Source organism: Phyllopteryx taeniolatus, chromosome 11 (genome assembly GCF_024500385.1).
Source record: "Phyllopteryx taeniolatus isolate TA_2022b chromosome 11, UOR_Ptae_1.2, whole genome shotgun sequence".
In the NCBI taxonomy this organism is placed as follows: Eukaryota; Metazoa; Chordata; class Actinopteri; order Syngnathiformes; family Syngnathidae; genus Phyllopteryx; species Phyllopteryx taeniolatus.
Genome location: NC_084512.1, coordinates 28,154,118 through 28,170,779, shown reverse-complemented (window position 1 = coordinate 28,170,779; position 16,662 = coordinate 28,154,118). Strand labels below are relative to the sequence as shown.

The 16,662-nt window shown below is 39.8% G+C and overlaps 2 protein-coding genes across 7 annotated transcripts in view; one reads left to right on the top strand and one right to left on the bottom strand.

Moving 5' to 3' along the window:
* Nucleotides 1-12,968, bottom strand: part of ccdc172 (coiled-coil domain containing 172) — a 90,725-nt gene extending 77,757 nt beyond the window's left edge. Inside the window, exons 1-9 of one of the 6 annotated variants that reach the window (XM_061789866.1) lie at nt 12,565-12,740; nt 11,263-11,358; nt 10,944-11,029; nt 7,478-7,594; nt 7,206-7,365; nt 6,418-6,519; nt 6,246-6,348; nt 1,651-1,738; nt 115-1,494 (exon numbers count right to left, since the gene is read on the bottom strand). In XM_061789866.1, the coding sequence (XP_061645850.1) occupies nt 1,459-1,494; nt 1,651-1,738; nt 6,246-6,348; nt 6,418-6,519; nt 7,206-7,365; nt 7,478-7,594; nt 10,944-11,029; nt 11,263-11,358; nt 12,565-12,601 (825 nt within the window). In that variant the 5' untranslated portion in view covers nt 12,602-12,740 and the 3' untranslated portion in view covers nt 115-1,458. The other 5 variants (XM_061789863.1, XM_061789862.1, XM_061789864.1 and 2 more) reach the window with 5 other exon arrangements.
* Nucleotides 12,969-13,833: 865 nt separating this feature from the next.
* Nucleotides 13,834-16,662, top strand: part of gfra1a (gdnf family receptor alpha 1a) — a 65,701-nt gene continuing 62,872 nt past the window's right edge. The window contains 2 exon segments of the mRNA XM_061789861.1: nt 13,834-14,246; nt 15,974-16,276. Of these exon segments, the coding sequence (XP_061645845.1) occupies nt 14,207-14,246; nt 15,974-16,276 (343 nt within the window). The 5' untranslated portion in view covers nt 13,834-14,206.

The following is a 16,662-nucleotide window of genomic DNA, read 5'->3' as shown; positions in this document are numbered from 1 at the left end:
GAAATAGTTGCATGTCTGGAGTACCTGTCCACCTGTCAAGTGTGATAGTAAAAAAAAACTTGTATCTAGTTCTTGTTTGTGTCTGAGTGAGCTACTCACTTCTGACCAACTGTGATGTCACATTTTGGCTACATAAAACCTGGGCCCACACCGAGTTTCTCCACCCATGACGTGGCAGCGGAAGGTCAGCAGAACAGACGGCCTCTACTTGCTTCCTCGGTGAAGCTGTTGACCCCATTTGTCAATTTGTGCGTGTAGATGTGTCCGTGCACACTAGGTATGAAGTGAATTGCCTTCACCAATGAAAATGCTAGCTTTTTGACACAACTAATCAGAATCCCATAAGCTCCACTCCAGGATGTCATGGTAAGGAAAGCCGACGTGTATGTCGCTCATTTCAATGAGACAGGATTGCCTCCTCAAAACGAGCTAATGATGTTGGTTGTAAACTATGATTCTTAATCCTTGGGGTATTTTGATAAAAGCATTTCACTGGCATGCTATTACGACACCTGCAAACTGTTTTAAATTGTGAAAAAAAAAGGTAGATTTGTGTAATTGGAGAAAAAGGTCCCAGATTGTGCTCCATCCAACATCAACTGTAGAAGTTTAATTATAACAAGTTGACAAACTGAGCTGAACTAACCTTCCCATTTTTGTGATGTTCTTTAACAGTAAACACAATAATTACATTTATTGAGGCGACCACCTCAAGTCAACATGTTAGTGAAGAGACATTCTACACGCTGCACACTAGAGGACACCATAGCACCACTGACTAGCAACACTACAAAGACATCCACTTGAACTCATTTGATTTCTAGTTGGCGAGATCAGCGTTAAGGAAGCCACATTGAAGAGATTTTTCAGGCTACTTTGATATAATTGAACACCTCGACTTCGCTGAGCATCACAACAGGGCGATATGGGCTCATTATCTTTATTCATTTTACAGCAATGCTTTGATAAACTTAATTTTAGACTACATTTACTGAAGTACATTACCCAGTCCCAATGATCTATACTTAAATGAAATATTGACCTGAGTTGTTTTTCCTCACACAGGTGGACAATGGAACGGAATGACTTTCGAATGGAGAATCAAAGTAACATTTACGATTGTCAGCCCGACCATTTTCCGAGCAAAAAAAATAAAACAATCTCTTCACTTCCCAAATCACAGGATAATTACATCTTTTAGAGACAACTTATATTCAGGCCTTTGTTGACTTTGATGGAAAAGAAGGAATAGGGCTCAAAATCCACACATATGTGTGTACCACACTTAAATTGCAAATCAATATAAATGACAATATAGGTTCCAAGTTTGCACTATTTTTGTATCAAAAGGAACACATAGACTTGAGTATTTCCCAACTTATTTCATCGCACCATGGTAACGATGTCAACTTGTCTGTTAACCTACTTTCCACAAACAAGAACAACAATGTGCAGCTTCTAAGTCTTCTCGCCGCCCTTCCGGCTGTCCACCCTCTATAAGGAAAAACATTCAAAAGACAACATGACTAAAAGTCTAAAAATAACCACTGGTGTGGTGTACCGTGACATACTCGCTGCGTCAGAATGGAGACTCTCTGTGCTACCTCGATCTTGGCTTAACTAACAATGATGACATCACGGAGTACGTACGCTCTGGAGGTGCTGTACTTCCATCTTGAGGGTCTCCAGCAGGAGTTCCATGTCTCCCTCTTGGTGCATCTCCAGCTCCTTCCTCAGCCTGGCCAAACAAAAAGGCGAGTTTAATGCAAAATGAAAAGAACTTACGGACAACACATCATCATGAGATTGTGTTACCCAATAAATTACACATTTAAGGTTATCTCGGGTTTACCATTCCTAAATTCAGATTTTTGTGTCAATCAAAAGTGAGCACTATCCTCAGCTTTTTTTTTTTTAATTGGATCTCATTTTATACCTAATGAAATGGTAAAAATGAAAAAAGTGTGTGTGGCCCATTTGTAAAAGTAAAAAAAAAAAGTGTCTTTTTTTTGGGTGGTGTAATTTCACTGCTTGAAGGTTGAGTTGCACTTTGAACGCCTCCATCTTTTCAATTGGAAAGTAATCAAACAGTTGGACAACTAAGGCAAAATTACATTTTTGCAAAGGGCAGCGCTTATGTTTTTTTGATAGGCTATAAAGTAAAATTTTTTACAGGGGTATTTCTGTTTTTCTGTTGAATAACCCCCACATGCCCAAGATTGCCATTTTCGATTGTTTATATAACATTTCTGTACATCAGCACTGTCTTGTATAGTGGGAAGAAAATCCCCCACACGCACGGCTCTAAATCCTCCGCCTGTGCCTTTTGTGAGAGGGAAACAATGTGCACACTGACCACTTTTTAAACGACTCCAGCACTCATTCAAATTGACACACATTCAATTTCCACCAGTCGATACGCAGAGAGTTAAATATGCCACTTAAAGAGACAGCGTGGCCGGGCCCGGGGCGGGATTGATGCCTGGTCATCATAAGAATGAGCCGAGGCACATCCTCAGCACTTCCTGGGGGGCAATAAGACGGAGGGGCTAATGAAGGGCGGCTTTTAATGAGGCTGATTGATGAAGAGGACACGCTATGTACATGCATGATTTAGGGTCAGCTCATGGGTGGGTGGGGGTTTGGCAAAAGCCAATAGCGTGACAAAGACACAATACAAACAACCTAGATTGTTCCTCAGAATGTCAACAGGCTCACTTTGATTAAAAAAAAGTGGATTTTTATATAGATTACTGAAGATACAGTAGCAGGAGTATATGGATTACATTCAGTCGATACGATAGGATACAGTCAGTACAATACAGTAGTACGATAGATACGTTGCAGTCGATATGATACAGTAGGTACTACGGATACATTGTATTGTATACGTTGTATATTGTCGTACTAATAATATAGTACAACCAACAACGTACAAACAAAAACAAAAAGTAGCACTGAGAGAGGGATTAAAAGAAATTTGAATTGAAAAAAAACAAAAAAAGATTAAGACGTTGCAGGTTGGTATATGCTAAGTATTCTATTTATTCTCAAATATGCCTGTCATGTTTTTACAATCATTCCAAAGTGGGAAGTGTAATCTTGGCACTTTGGCAGTGATACTTAATTAGGTATTGGAGACAATGTGCTAATGATGTAGTCAAATTATCTAAAGTCACATTTAAACAATGAATGCAAAGAGGTATAAATATGAATCAATGTATAACATTATTTTGCATGTTAATATGAATATTGTGTGTCCAAGTGTCCAAGCAGTATTCATCCCACACACAGTGGAGGGTTGTATATCAATGAATAAATGGCGAAACATCATCAAAAGTAGCGGCATTAGCAATAACAATGACTCTTCCTTGCTTCCTGGAAGTCTACTGATTTTCCGTCCGCAATGAAATAAAGGCGCATCAACCTCGCGGAGCATCGACAGGCAGCGGCAGTCACGTTCATTTAGCGCCCGGCTAAGCCGGCATGACAAGTCACGTCACGTCATGGAAGTTGTTCTCCGTTTAGGACAAAACTAACATTGCGTCTGACTCTTATTGAACGCTAAACCTTTGAATAAAACTCCAGCGTAAACCTCCTTCCTGGTCTCTGTGCTTGCTTAATGCCAGCGAGGCGATGGTTTTTCTTTTTACGTCCAGATGACCTTTTTTGTTTGCATTGTGTTGTTGTTTCTGGTTTTGATACACATTTTGTAACTCAAATTATTATTTTTTTTTTTTAGATTTTGTTAAACTAGATTGCTATTTTTCAAATTCATATTTGTTAAAGAAAGCAGACATTTCTTACTTTTAACTCAAGACAGCTTAATTTATATTTTGAACTTGAGACAAAAGGCAAAAAGTGTGCTTGTTTACGCTGTTTTTGTCACTCCCAGTTGAAGTTTGTTGTGAAACTGACAAAAAAAAGAAACGAAAAGACAATTAAACATTGTATACTTAAACACTAAAATTAGCACAGATGTTACACAATCATCAACCTTCAAAAACTGCTACTTTAACCCTGCAGCATCAACACATACAAATAGAGAATACAGTAAAACAAAACAGAATTAAACATTATATAGATGAGTTAGACACCAAAATGTTTCACCAAACCATACAAGTTTGTATAACATCCGCTAGCTTAAAACTAAAATACAATCACAAATGCAGTAGATGGGCTAACAGTACTTAATATTGGTGTTACAGTATTTACAAACAACTGCAATTTTAACACATACAAACAAGGCATCAGCAATATTCGCAGGCATATATTCTCTATGTGCTGTGAGAACAGGGAAATTCTTTGGCTTTTCTTCTTACTCTTAAGCTTTATCTCTTGTAGTAGAGCTCAGTGCTGCCCGGCATGATGTGGTACAACGTGGTACTACACTTAAGGCATGCAACGCTAAACTCAGACTTGCCTGTACACTGTAAAAATGCATCAAAAATGGTATCTTAAAAATCCACGATATAGAGGGGGTCTATCGCTATACTTTACATTATATTACAATTCCAATGAAGTTGGGACGTCTGTAATGGGCGCCTGCTGCTAAGCATCTTCGCTAAAAGCTCCAACCTGCCTGCCCCCTCATCCAGACTGTGTCAAAAAGCTGACGGCCTCAATGGAATGGCCTCATTTCTCCACGTGTTTAAAGAACAAATGACAGGTTAATTATGCCAAAATGGGTTTTTTAACATTGGTAGAAAAAAACTGGGGCCAGCAGGATGCCAGCAGCAGCAACACAGCTTACTTGCCCTTGTCTTTAAAAGATGGATTTGCAGCTGCAGCTTTCAAGCGTATTTAACGTTAGAGGAGCGATGGAGGCTGCTGGCGAGATGTCCAACGTTTATTAGGAAGCAAACACCCCCAGATGGAAGAGAGGACTCGCTTTCACAACCAATTAAACATCACAGCACACTCGGCCTGGAATATTTCAACAGCAGGACGCCTCCAAACAGCCTCTGACACAAAGCTGCAGTTTATTACTTTTTGTTATTTCTGCCAAGGAGCTCTTGCTTGGTCTGATGCTTTTGTGTGTGCCACATGCTATATAAGATGGATTCTTACTGTCACACACGTACAAAAAAATAAAAAATAACAACAACAAAAAGTAAACCAGTGCTTACATGATAATGAAAAACGCTTTGTTTAAATTTTAGTAATGAATGTGCAATTAACCATTTAGGTTTTATGAACATGGAAAACCCTCGGTTGTAATTTGAACGTATTTGATGATTTTTACGCAGTATAATGTGAACGTGGTTTGCATCACAGATGAACCTCAAACGTCTCACTTTTTAACATTCTTAGCTGTCTTACAAAGTGTGAAAATATATTAACATGTAAAAAACATTTTTAATAAACACTAGGTTCACTTTAAACACAAAGGCGTCATGTGAGGTTGATTCATGTCACAGCATTGACTTACACATCTTTTATTTTTACATTCTTAATTGTCATGAAAGTATAAAAAGATGTTAAACACCACTTAAATTAAGATGTCAAGAAATAAAAATAAAACTCAGTTTTACCGTTTTCAGAAAGGACGTAATGTGATGGTGAGTCGCATTAGATACGTTTCGATAAGGATAATTTACTACCGATTACCGATACTGTACGTCTATACTCGTAAGCCGCTCCAATACTGATACCAGTCTCTCATATACACTACTATACTCAAGTTTTTGTTTTGAACGATATTTCATTGTGGATAGAATTTTGATTTGAGTGAAACCTGTTCCATGTTCAGTAAAGGTTTGTATTTTTCTAACAAAATATGATTCAAATAAAAAATATTCATCAATATTGCAAGACGTCATGGCATATTCAAGTATCTGTACTCGGCGAGTACTCAGAAGTAAGTACTTGTACATTCTGAAAAAAGTGCCATCGTTGCATCCCTACGCCTCACAAATTTCATTTCTTTTAGCATTTTAGTCTGTCATAAAAGTGTAAGCTAACTACAGTACATTTTTTTAAGTACAGGTCAGCTGCATTTCAATTTATTTATATTTTATCTTTTAGAATTGTTAGTTTTTAAACTTTGCGGAACAATTTCTATAAGACCTGTATGCGCAATGTATTTGATTGATGTATTTGATTTCGCTATATTTAAGCCGTGTGTTCATGTTCAAAGTGCAAAATGTTCCTGGGGCTTATTAAATAAGTATTTTTTAAGTTTGACATCTGTTGCACCGTATTTGCTTGTATGTTAATGTGACGACCGCTATTTGAACACTCACGTGACTACGTCGCTGTCCGTGAAAGCCTTCTGACCGGCAGCGTGGCTTTCGGCCCGCAGAACTGCTGTCATTTCTTTGGCCTCGCTCAGCTGCCGCTCCAAGTCTGAACGGCGATCCGGGATTATTGATCGGATTCAATTTGGATGCTACGCCAGACGCCACGGTAGTTCACCTGCGTGTACGCTTTTGAGGGCCTGCAGTTCAAGCTGGAGACTCCTCTTCCGTTTCAGTAAGTCGCTCACGTGACAGTTACTCTGGATCATCTCCTCCATGACTGAGTTTGTCGGGACAAAAAACGAGACAGCGAGAAGAACCGAGTCATCAAAGCACACAGGAACCTTTTGGATAGTTGTCAGCGAAAGGAAACATTGTTCAGAAGAAGTTGTTGAGTCGCACATGTAACACCGCACCATCTCGAGTTCTCTTCTGCTCTTTTAATTGCACAGGTGAGGCAAGAAAACTATGGCGAGATATTTTCTGCTCGGAAGCACATACCTCGGCTCAAAGGCTTTCAACGTGTATAAACGACTGCTCTCGCTTAACATAAACGGACAAACGGACATTGTCTTTGGCAATGTTCATTGTCTTTGACTTCCACCGGGCTCCTTTCTTGTCACGCGCCAAACAATATGAAGATGATTCCGCTAATGCTGTCTATTTCTTAGCAGGAATTAAAGTCGCTAGTCACATTTTTTTTTATAATAGTCCTTAGCGGGATCTTCTGTGAACAAGCAGCCGTGCAGCAGTGCACATCAGCGCAGACGTGCCTTGAAATAGAGCGCTACCTTTACTTAAGTTTAAGTTAAGGGTTTCAATCGGGGAAATTGATTTGCTCGGCAAGTAAATTGAGTCACAAACTTGGTCAAAGAACAAATTACACTCGTTAGTCAAGGTACCACTGTACAATAAACACAAATAATTGATTAAATAGATGAATCATTTAAAAGTGTGCCTAATGACCTTTGTACAAAGAGTCCACCTCCATGTCCAGGTTGAGGATGTCCGCGAGCGTATGGCCGCTCATCTCTGAGCTCCCGCAGAGACTGAAATCACAGTTGAAGCTGGATATCTCCTGCAGGAATTCTCGCTCCTCGTCCTTCAACGCCGTCTTCATCCTTGCCTGGTGTGCAAGGTCAGACCATGAGAAACACTCTCAATAGTCGCATTACCGCTGCTGCGAGTGCTACTGACGGCTTGAACTCCTCGCACTTGATCAGACGACACGAACGTACCAGACGTTCCTGGAGGTGAGCGTTCTCGGCGAGGAGCTCCTCGCTTTTCTGGGATATCTGCTCATTACATTTCTTCATCAAGTCCCACTGCAGCCTCATCACAGACAACTGCTGGTCCTGAAGCGCAAACAACGTGAGAAGGTAAAATCCAAAGCAGATGCACAAAGAGTAAGGTACACTCCTCACAAAAACGTTGGGGCTTTCGGGTGAAATTTTAGGGATTAACATACGTGAAATGCACCATAACCTCAACAGCTGAACTTAATTGTTCAACTGTTCAAAGTTTCAGTATTTTTTTGCACATTTTGCTTTTCCCTAACAAGGAACTGAACAGCGAAACACACAAGAGATGTTTGATTCATGAAAATTTCCAAGGACGGCTAATTGTATACCTTTCTGTGACTCTTCCAGTGTTTCTGTAGCAACTCGCTGATGACAGCCAGCGACGCTCTATTCCTGCTTGATGACTCGGTACTCCGAACTACAACAGTCGTGCTTCTTTAACGCGTCATCCCTGCGCCCGGTCGTCAGGCATGACTAATCGATTTACGCTCAATCCAACGGTTGCGCAAATGTAACTCTTGGATTGAGCGTGGGTTGATTGATCACGCCTGGAGCGCGAGGCACAATGATGACGTAATACAAAGGCAATAGTTGTTGTGTTACCGTCTCAGACGCTCTACATTAGTGATGACACAATACCCCACACATCAAAATAACACTACAAACAACAGAGAGTTATATCCAACTGCAGACATTTTTTTTATATCGCACTATATTATACACTGTATATAGCCTTATATCGTACAGCTCTCGGCTCAAGTGAACGTAGCCCGCAAAATTTCCTATCTGGAACATTTTCAACTGATCCATAAAATTGGTACATATGTCAACTGTAATACGGTGAAATCAGAACACTTGGCCTCTCTGCAAGGAGGAATGTTTGAATACTAATTCGAATTGAACAAGAAAATGTATTGATCACTTGATGGAACAAAAACCTGTTGTGAAGTTCTCTGTTCTTGAGAAGTGCTTGCTTACAGACACATTTTTTCAGAAAAAGGTCATAAGAGATTTACTTGGTTGTTTAATTTCACACTTGATGGGTGGGCAGGCACTCCAAATTACTATTCGTGTACAATAAATGAAAGTTAATTTCACATCTCAACATTTTTCAATAAGAGAACTGTTTCACGGCCTGCTAACAGACCATGCAATTCATTATTGACATTAGCCATCGAAATCCAAGTCAATAAAGATATCTCTTTGATGAAATCATCACTACAAATGTGCAGAATAGTTGAGAAAGACTACCAAAGTGATGAACCGTAACTTTTACAGGGCACGCAAGTTCATATGCATTGCATCCCGTCGCTGTGAAAACAACTAGCTGCCAATGTATCGGTACGATCGTAACTCAACGTGATGGTGTTTATCCCCTCGCACTGTGTGATTACGCTGCCGTCCACAAAAGCAATCCAATAGTACAAGTGTTGTTTTCTTTAAGAGGTTCTTCAAACTTTTCGCAGGTCAACTGTCCGCCTCTGTGAGGAGGGAGCAAGTTTATCGCTGCTTATATGGTCATGCAGGAGGGCGCCACAGTGGTTCTCAAACTTGGCTTTGCGGACCCCTGGGGGTCTGCAAAAAATATATATCATACCTACATATTGTTAACCTATAAGCGTAACTTCCAGAGTGATTTTTGAACGTTTTCGCAAAACAAGACAAAACTCAACAAATTGAACAAACAAGAAGAGTCCAGTTGACTCGATTCAACCTTTGGGATGACTGACGATCTACAGATATTAAGGGGGAAAAAAGATTTTTTAGCGAGCACATTGGTATTTACATTTTTTATCGACACTGTGACAGTACATAAAAAATGACTCGGGCAATTATCATGTTAGGCTAAAAATGTCGGGATGGTCGTGCCAATAAAACAAATATAAGTCATTGACTCCTCCCTACCTTAGCTTTGGGCTTATTAAAAGCTCTGATATGATTGTGAAATATCATCATGAATCTGACATCCCTCCATGAATAGTAATTTTTTCAATCCATAGGTATATTGTTACAGGAATAATGTCCTTTTTTTTTTAGAATATTGTCCTATTTTTTTTCAAGAACAAAGGGCATATCTTTCAAGAATATAGTTCCAATTTTTAGAGAATAACAGCATCTTTTCCACAAAAAAGGCATTTTACAAATATAGTCATATATTTGAAATCAAAATATGACTTCAATGTGATATTACATACATTTAACAAGATTATGACTTTATCCAGAAATTCATTGTTTTTTATATCTAATGGCATTGAGGGTTACATTTAATAGGCTTAATTAGAATTGTAAGCAGGTAACTGTAAAAATGTATCCCTGGACCCAAACACTTTGAGAAGCCCGAATCTAAGCAGCGTCATTGCGCCAAGACACCTCCTTTACACGCCGCTGCCATACACCAAGCGGGATGTAAACACGGCAGCGGCATGTAAACATTTCTGTTTTCATTCGGGACGGGTCAGAAGAGGTTGCGGCGATGGCTCCCACGCACACACAGACACACAATACAGATGAAGCTCACACGCATTTCACTGGAAGATTTGCTGATCTGACGCTGCAGCACAGGATCAGTTGCTCAAGCGAGCTTGTCTCGGACACGGCATCTCATGCGCGCGGTACCAGCGTTGGGTAATGTTATCCGGTGGAAATTTGGCACTGATCTGACACCGGCACTCGCCATCGATACACCGCTACGCTCATCTAACAAATGGGAGAGGTAAAGCGTTTTAAATCATAAAGTGGATCAGATCTTCAATGTGCCAATACGCTCGACTTCTGCTGATGCGTCACTTGCCACTCGTCCTCAATGCCTCTTCAAAGGAGAAACACATATTACTGTTTTATGTTACGCTCCTTATCATGTTTCCTAAAATGCAACATTATCAAGCCGAACAAACATACCATTTGGGAAATAAAGTACAATGAACTCTTTGTGGGTGTGTGTGTTTTTTTTGTTGTTTTTTTTAATGCACCTACCTAACAACTATTCACTGACTGAGTCAAATGTGTAATAAAAGGCTAATAGGAAAGTAGTTTTTGTGACTTTGACATGTTTTGTTTTTAAAATCACGTCATCTGTAAGCCATTTATTTTTGGGGGCCAATGCTCAGTAATGATTTTGAAATTATATTAACGTGATCACAAGGTGGGATTCAAGTTTGGGGTATATATTTAGGATTTCAACCGTTACCATGGGCAATTATGAAAAACATGAGGGGGCATCTACAATTCGCTAATTGTTGCATTTTGCAGCAGGTCTTGAGTTGCGTGCACATTTGAAAGGACTTGGAAACAATTGGCCTTTAGTTACAGCAGCTAGGTGGAAATTCAGCAAGAAAATTGAGGATAAAAAGTCCACATTTTTAAATTAGAGTTCAATACATTTCTTTTATTATGTATTGCTTACCTTCACTTCAAGTTCTTCAGTGGTCTTCTGGTACGTTTCTGTGGTAGCTTTCAACTGAGAGTTGCTTCTGATGATGGCTGCTTTCACTGTGACAGACATGAAAACTATACAATATTAAAAGGCATTACAAATGTCATGATACACCATACAGTTGAAGCCTAAGCGTACCTTCAGAGATTTTAAAACACAATAAAAAATTAAAAAAAAGACTTCTGACCATCAGACTGTAAACCCGCTATGCTAACCAGGCTAGCGTTTAGGATCTGAGAGATTCAATTTGAAATAATTTAGCCCCAAACTAGCAAAGTACATGACTGACCTTCTTTCAACTTCTGAGTCTGCTCACTGAAGTGTTGTTCTGCCCGGAGGATTTGGTGAAAGAGTTTGTCCAAACTCATCGTGGATGTGAGGAGAGCTGAACAAACGAGAAAAAAAAAAGCAGTTTTAACGAACGATTGTAGCTAACTGTAGGTCTCACAACAAGCTACACGCTCGATGCCGCCACGTGAATAGTCATCGGTCCGCTGTATTTCAATGCGTTCACGTTATTTTCCTTACCACTCTACATCACTAATGACGACATAGAACACAATTGCTAGTTTAGCCACAATTTCGACATTTTTGTATCCACCAATTAGCCCCTACACGCACAAATCTCAGATAACATTTCCTGAAATTGACAAACGACCCTCAAAAACATCAAAGGCATGGAAAATATTCTTTCAAATCCCCATTTCAATATGAATTATATAGTTTTGTGTAATTCTGCCAAATATGATAAAAATTGATCAATTCAAAGTTTTTTCGAACCCGCAACTTGTGATGTTACTTCGACCGGTGGTACGTGTCAAATTTTCTGTCACTTGCAATGTTTTATGAAGACAAATTCCTCTTTACTGTGCTATATTTATTCGTTACGATGTATTTTTAACTACATATGCAGTTGTTGTCCTTTCTTGACTCTTAAAACTCATTCACTGCCAGTCCTCCATGTTAACATTGATATTTGAATTCAGCAGCCGTCAAAGGCAGTGAATGAGCTGTTTTTCATTATTTCACTTTAGAACTAATGAAAAATAATTAACATCTTTATCATGTTGTATTTTTCTGTTTAAAAGCTTTCCCGTGATACCAACCTTTTGAAAATAGGATAACGATTAAGGAGTTTATCAAAGGTTCAACCTGGGATTTAAAAACAAATTGGGCACCAGTTGTAAAATTCACAAGTGTCTCAATATTTATCCCAAAATAAGGGAGTTGACTTTAAAAGATAATGCTGGTCTCATGTCCATCAATGAATCTTTGAAACGTTCCAGTTTACACAGCTAGCCGTGAAGCACCTGTTCCTTCGTCACAAGCTGGACAGCCTCACACCGACTTGCCTTGTAGCTCAAATGTGAACCTTCGGTGTTTTATATCGAACATTTATTACCAGCGTATGTTACCTAACGTTTGTACCTTTGTGTCAATTTAATCACCGAGCGAAGCTACGTTTCACCGAAATGCGTTAGCTAGCTGTAGTTGGCTAATTGCTAGCAGGCGGAGCACAAGTAGACAATTATGCATTCACAATAAACTAAAGGAAAAAAAACGAACAAACTGTATCCAAAACGTCGCGTACTTAGTCGGTGAAGTGTCAGCGAGTCAACACGAGTCATTTAATGGCTGTGACGGTGAGGCAAGTTCAGCCAAAATGTCCCATTGATTGCCCGGTGAACCTTGTTGTTTGAGACTCACTTGTGAAAGAAGCTTCAAGCTTTCCAAGTCCCTCCGGTCATTGCTAAAACGTCTCCAAAACGCAAGGTAGGTGATTTTTATGTCTCATTTCTCACAGTCATTTACTTGTTAAGTCTCTTTTTTTTTTTAAAAATCCATTTTGAAGTTAACCACGTTACTGGAGTTTGTTTTCTTTTTCTGCCATTTTATAGATCGTTTGCCAAATAATGCTCCAGTCCGTCACACGGACAAAGATAATCATTCGTTTATCGGTATTTCTAAGTTAGTTATACGATATATATTTTTTTGCATTTCTTATGATTTTTAAATGCATCTCTTGGATTTGCTTCCATTGGATTGAAAAATGTAGTGGAATCGGCAATGTATGGCCCGAAAACAATTTACATTCAAAAGTCCATATTGGTTGCACTAATTTAGCAGTTTTCTTTATTTTGTTTTATTATTATTAATTTGTAATTAAATAAGTGGCTGATTCATTTAGTATGAATAATAACATAAAAATATTGGTACACGTTTTACATATACATTCAGCATGTTTTTTTTTTTTTTTTTTTTAATGTGTAATCATTGGTTAATTAATTATAATTCTCCCGCCCAAAGTCCGCTGGGTTCGACTCCAGCTCCCCTTCAAATGAGATGTGTGGAAATGATTATTTTAATGACAAATTCAAATGAGATGGGTTTGTATTTTACTTTTGCTGTATTGTTGTTTATTGTTGTTTTGAATGACCTGCATCGTGGTGCTTTACTTCAAATCATCGCCAGGTGGCACCAGTGTCCGCTGTGTGTCGCTCTGATCTGGACGCGAGTTTATTACACTCCCTTATATTCTTTATATATATATACACATATTGACCTCGTTATGAACACTACATGCTGTACCATGTGAACGATGTGACGCTAACAGGGGATGCATTTCTGTCATGATTGGCCATGTGATAAACATGCGGCTGTCCAATGATGTCCAATTACAACCCAAAATACCACTCCACAATTAAAATGCTTGCTATAAATGCAACTCTGGTGCGTGTTTTATTGTAATAGGCGTGCAAATGAGATTGGCGGATGCGAGAGAACTTAATGAAACACTTCGAAAACGCTCCAAATTGTCCTTTTGAGAGCAGCAATGATAGTTTGGGGGGTTCGGAGGGGGAGAAAAGAAAAGAAAGAATATGATTTGGATTAGGCGCGGCGCGCGCTGGTTTCGCGGTGCTCCTGAAAGACGACTCTGCAATTTGCGGCTGCTGTCGGTCTCGATTGCGCGCAAGTGTGCGAGCGAGCATTGTTGGTGGCGCACCGGGTGGGGGAAGCTGGCGCGCTCTTCTTCTTGCTGCTCGCTCACGCGCCACTCGCACACACGCGACGCGAGCAGCCCGCCGGACGAGCGCAAGGACTCTCACGGCTTGTTTTGCAACATTTGGGGGGTTTTAAATGCGCGGCGATGGGATTGCTTCCCGTGGATTTAAAGTGAGCCCAACTTTGCGCATTTTCACCCAGCGAGGCTGTTCGACGCGCGTCAGGAGAGGATGATGCTCGCTGGACTCTATCTTCTTCTGCCTCTTTTAGGTATAATGCTCGCCTGTTGGTTGTTTTTGTTTTTGTTTTTGTTTTGGCATTTCTCTGAGGGCCAAGCCTGCCTGCTTCAGGGTCCATTCGAAAGTCAGCTACGCAGAGAGCTTGTTCGCTTTGTCAGGATCATCAACTTTTCTCCATAGAACTTGGAATTCATACTTATGATAGTGCAAAATTCACTTGTACTGGATAGTAAAGGTTGTACATTTTGTAAATGTATTTAATTTACACTGAGGGTTGAAGCATTTTGACTGCAATTTTAATGATGGATTGATCCCCCCAATAACTGTATCGTGATGCCGCTACGATCGTACTCAGAAGTGTTTCTAATCTTTTGACCCTTTCATCGAGCTAAATTAGATAACCGACATAGCAGAAACACTTGTATGAGACTTGATGCAAAAACGATACATGACGATATCGATATTTGGTCCCGATCAAAATGTGATGGGAAATGATTCCAATATGAAGAAAGTGTTTCTAACATTCTGAGCATTTCCTTTAGCTAAATAATGCAATGAAAATATCTGAAACATTAAAAAAAAAAAAGTATTGCACAATTATAGATAACAACACGCGATGATATCGATATTTCAAAAATATATATTGTTCAAATGATTGATATGTGACGAAATCAATATGCTGTCCCAAAGATGGCAAAACATCGCCACCGTGATATATTGTTTTGTATTTCTAGTATTTTGGAGAAATAGGGTAATCAAAACACTTGATCAGAAACTGAACAAAACAAACACGGATCAGTAATGTTTTGTCAGAGACAACACTTCAATATGCTATATCACGATATCGACATTTTGTCCCAAAGATTTTTAAAATTGTGATACGTTTGATATCTGGTGTGATATCAGGTAGACTAAACATTGATATTTTTTCCTGCTGTATCTATAGTGTCTCATAAGTGATAATGACACTTTGATATTTTGTCCCAGTCCAAAAAATATTTGTTGTACCATACTGTGAGGTGTTTCGAATATTTTGAGCCTTTCATACAGCCTATTAAGGTAACCAAATCCAAGACAAGGATACGATAGCAATATTCATATCGATATTTTGTCCCAACAGTTTTATTTTTAATTGACTGGGGCAAATAAGTTATAAGCATGATATTGGACAATGATAATATCGATATGTGTTGTAGGTGCATTGTTATTTGATCCACTTGTATCATTAATGATACTTTATTTGACATTTTGTCCCAAAGAAACAAGAACAAATATCAATACCGTGGAATATATAATTGCTTTGTAGTTTTTCTAATATGTTGAGCCTTTCATGTAAATAAAAGAGGTAACATAACAAAAAAGAGTGAACCCATTCGCAAATTTACCGATTTGCTGATTTCTTTGTTGGAACATATCCTCCGTGATTTGCTGGAAAAAACTCACCTATTTGCTGTTCTGTGTTTAGGCCAAAGCCATGCCTCAGATCAAAATATTGCTCTGCCGCCATCTGGTGGCAACTTGGTGTCGAGCGTCTTTGTTGCCGACTTCTTTTTGTCAGGCCATTGCGTTGTCTAACTGAAAAAAGCCTCTCCACCGTCTTCTGGCATCGATAAGCAATTACAAATCTTCCTGTGCAGGTGTCAATTACATAGTTTTTTTTTTTTTTATTAGTAGCTAACCAAATATCATCTGTCAACAAAAAAAAACCTCCGAACTTTTCCAGGTGTACCTAATAATTTTCCCCTTTGCCTTCTCCAGATGTGTTGCACGGGGCCGAGGAGGGTGGACGGGCGTCGCGCATGGACTGCGTGCGGGCCAGCGAGCAGTGCCTGAAGGAGGCGGCGTGCAGCAGCAAGTACCGCACCATGCGACAGTGCGGCGCGGGCGCGGGCAAGCAGGGCAACTTCAGCGCCGTGGCGCGGCTCGAGGCTCAGGACGAGTGCCGCAACGCCGTGGACGCGCTCAAGCGGAGCCCGCTGTACAACTGCCGCTGCAAGAGGGGCATGAAGAAGGAGAAGAATTGCCTGCGCATCTACTGGGGCATCTACCAGACCTTACAAGGTGTGTTCGGCCGTCTGGCTGTCTGTCAGTCTGTCAGTCTGGAGTTTTGGGTTGACGTCGACATCGACTAGTAGTCACTCACTCGCTCAACTCTGCTGTCCAGGCCGATGTCACACATCTTCCTGACTCGTCATTATGAGTTGTTTCACCAAAAACACCGATTTCCGACCAAAAAGTGTCCAAAATGAGCTTTCTGTGAAAATAAGCGTCAAGCACAACAGTAACTTTGATGCTAATATTTGGTGGACACCTCAAACTGTAACGAGTGAGAAAGAGCTTTTGACAAGATTGACCAGAAATGTCAAAATGCTGAGTCAGGTTGGCATGGCCACTTCAACCTGAGCGCAATGCACCGCAAAGTTTGAAAATCGGATAAAGGGTTGTGG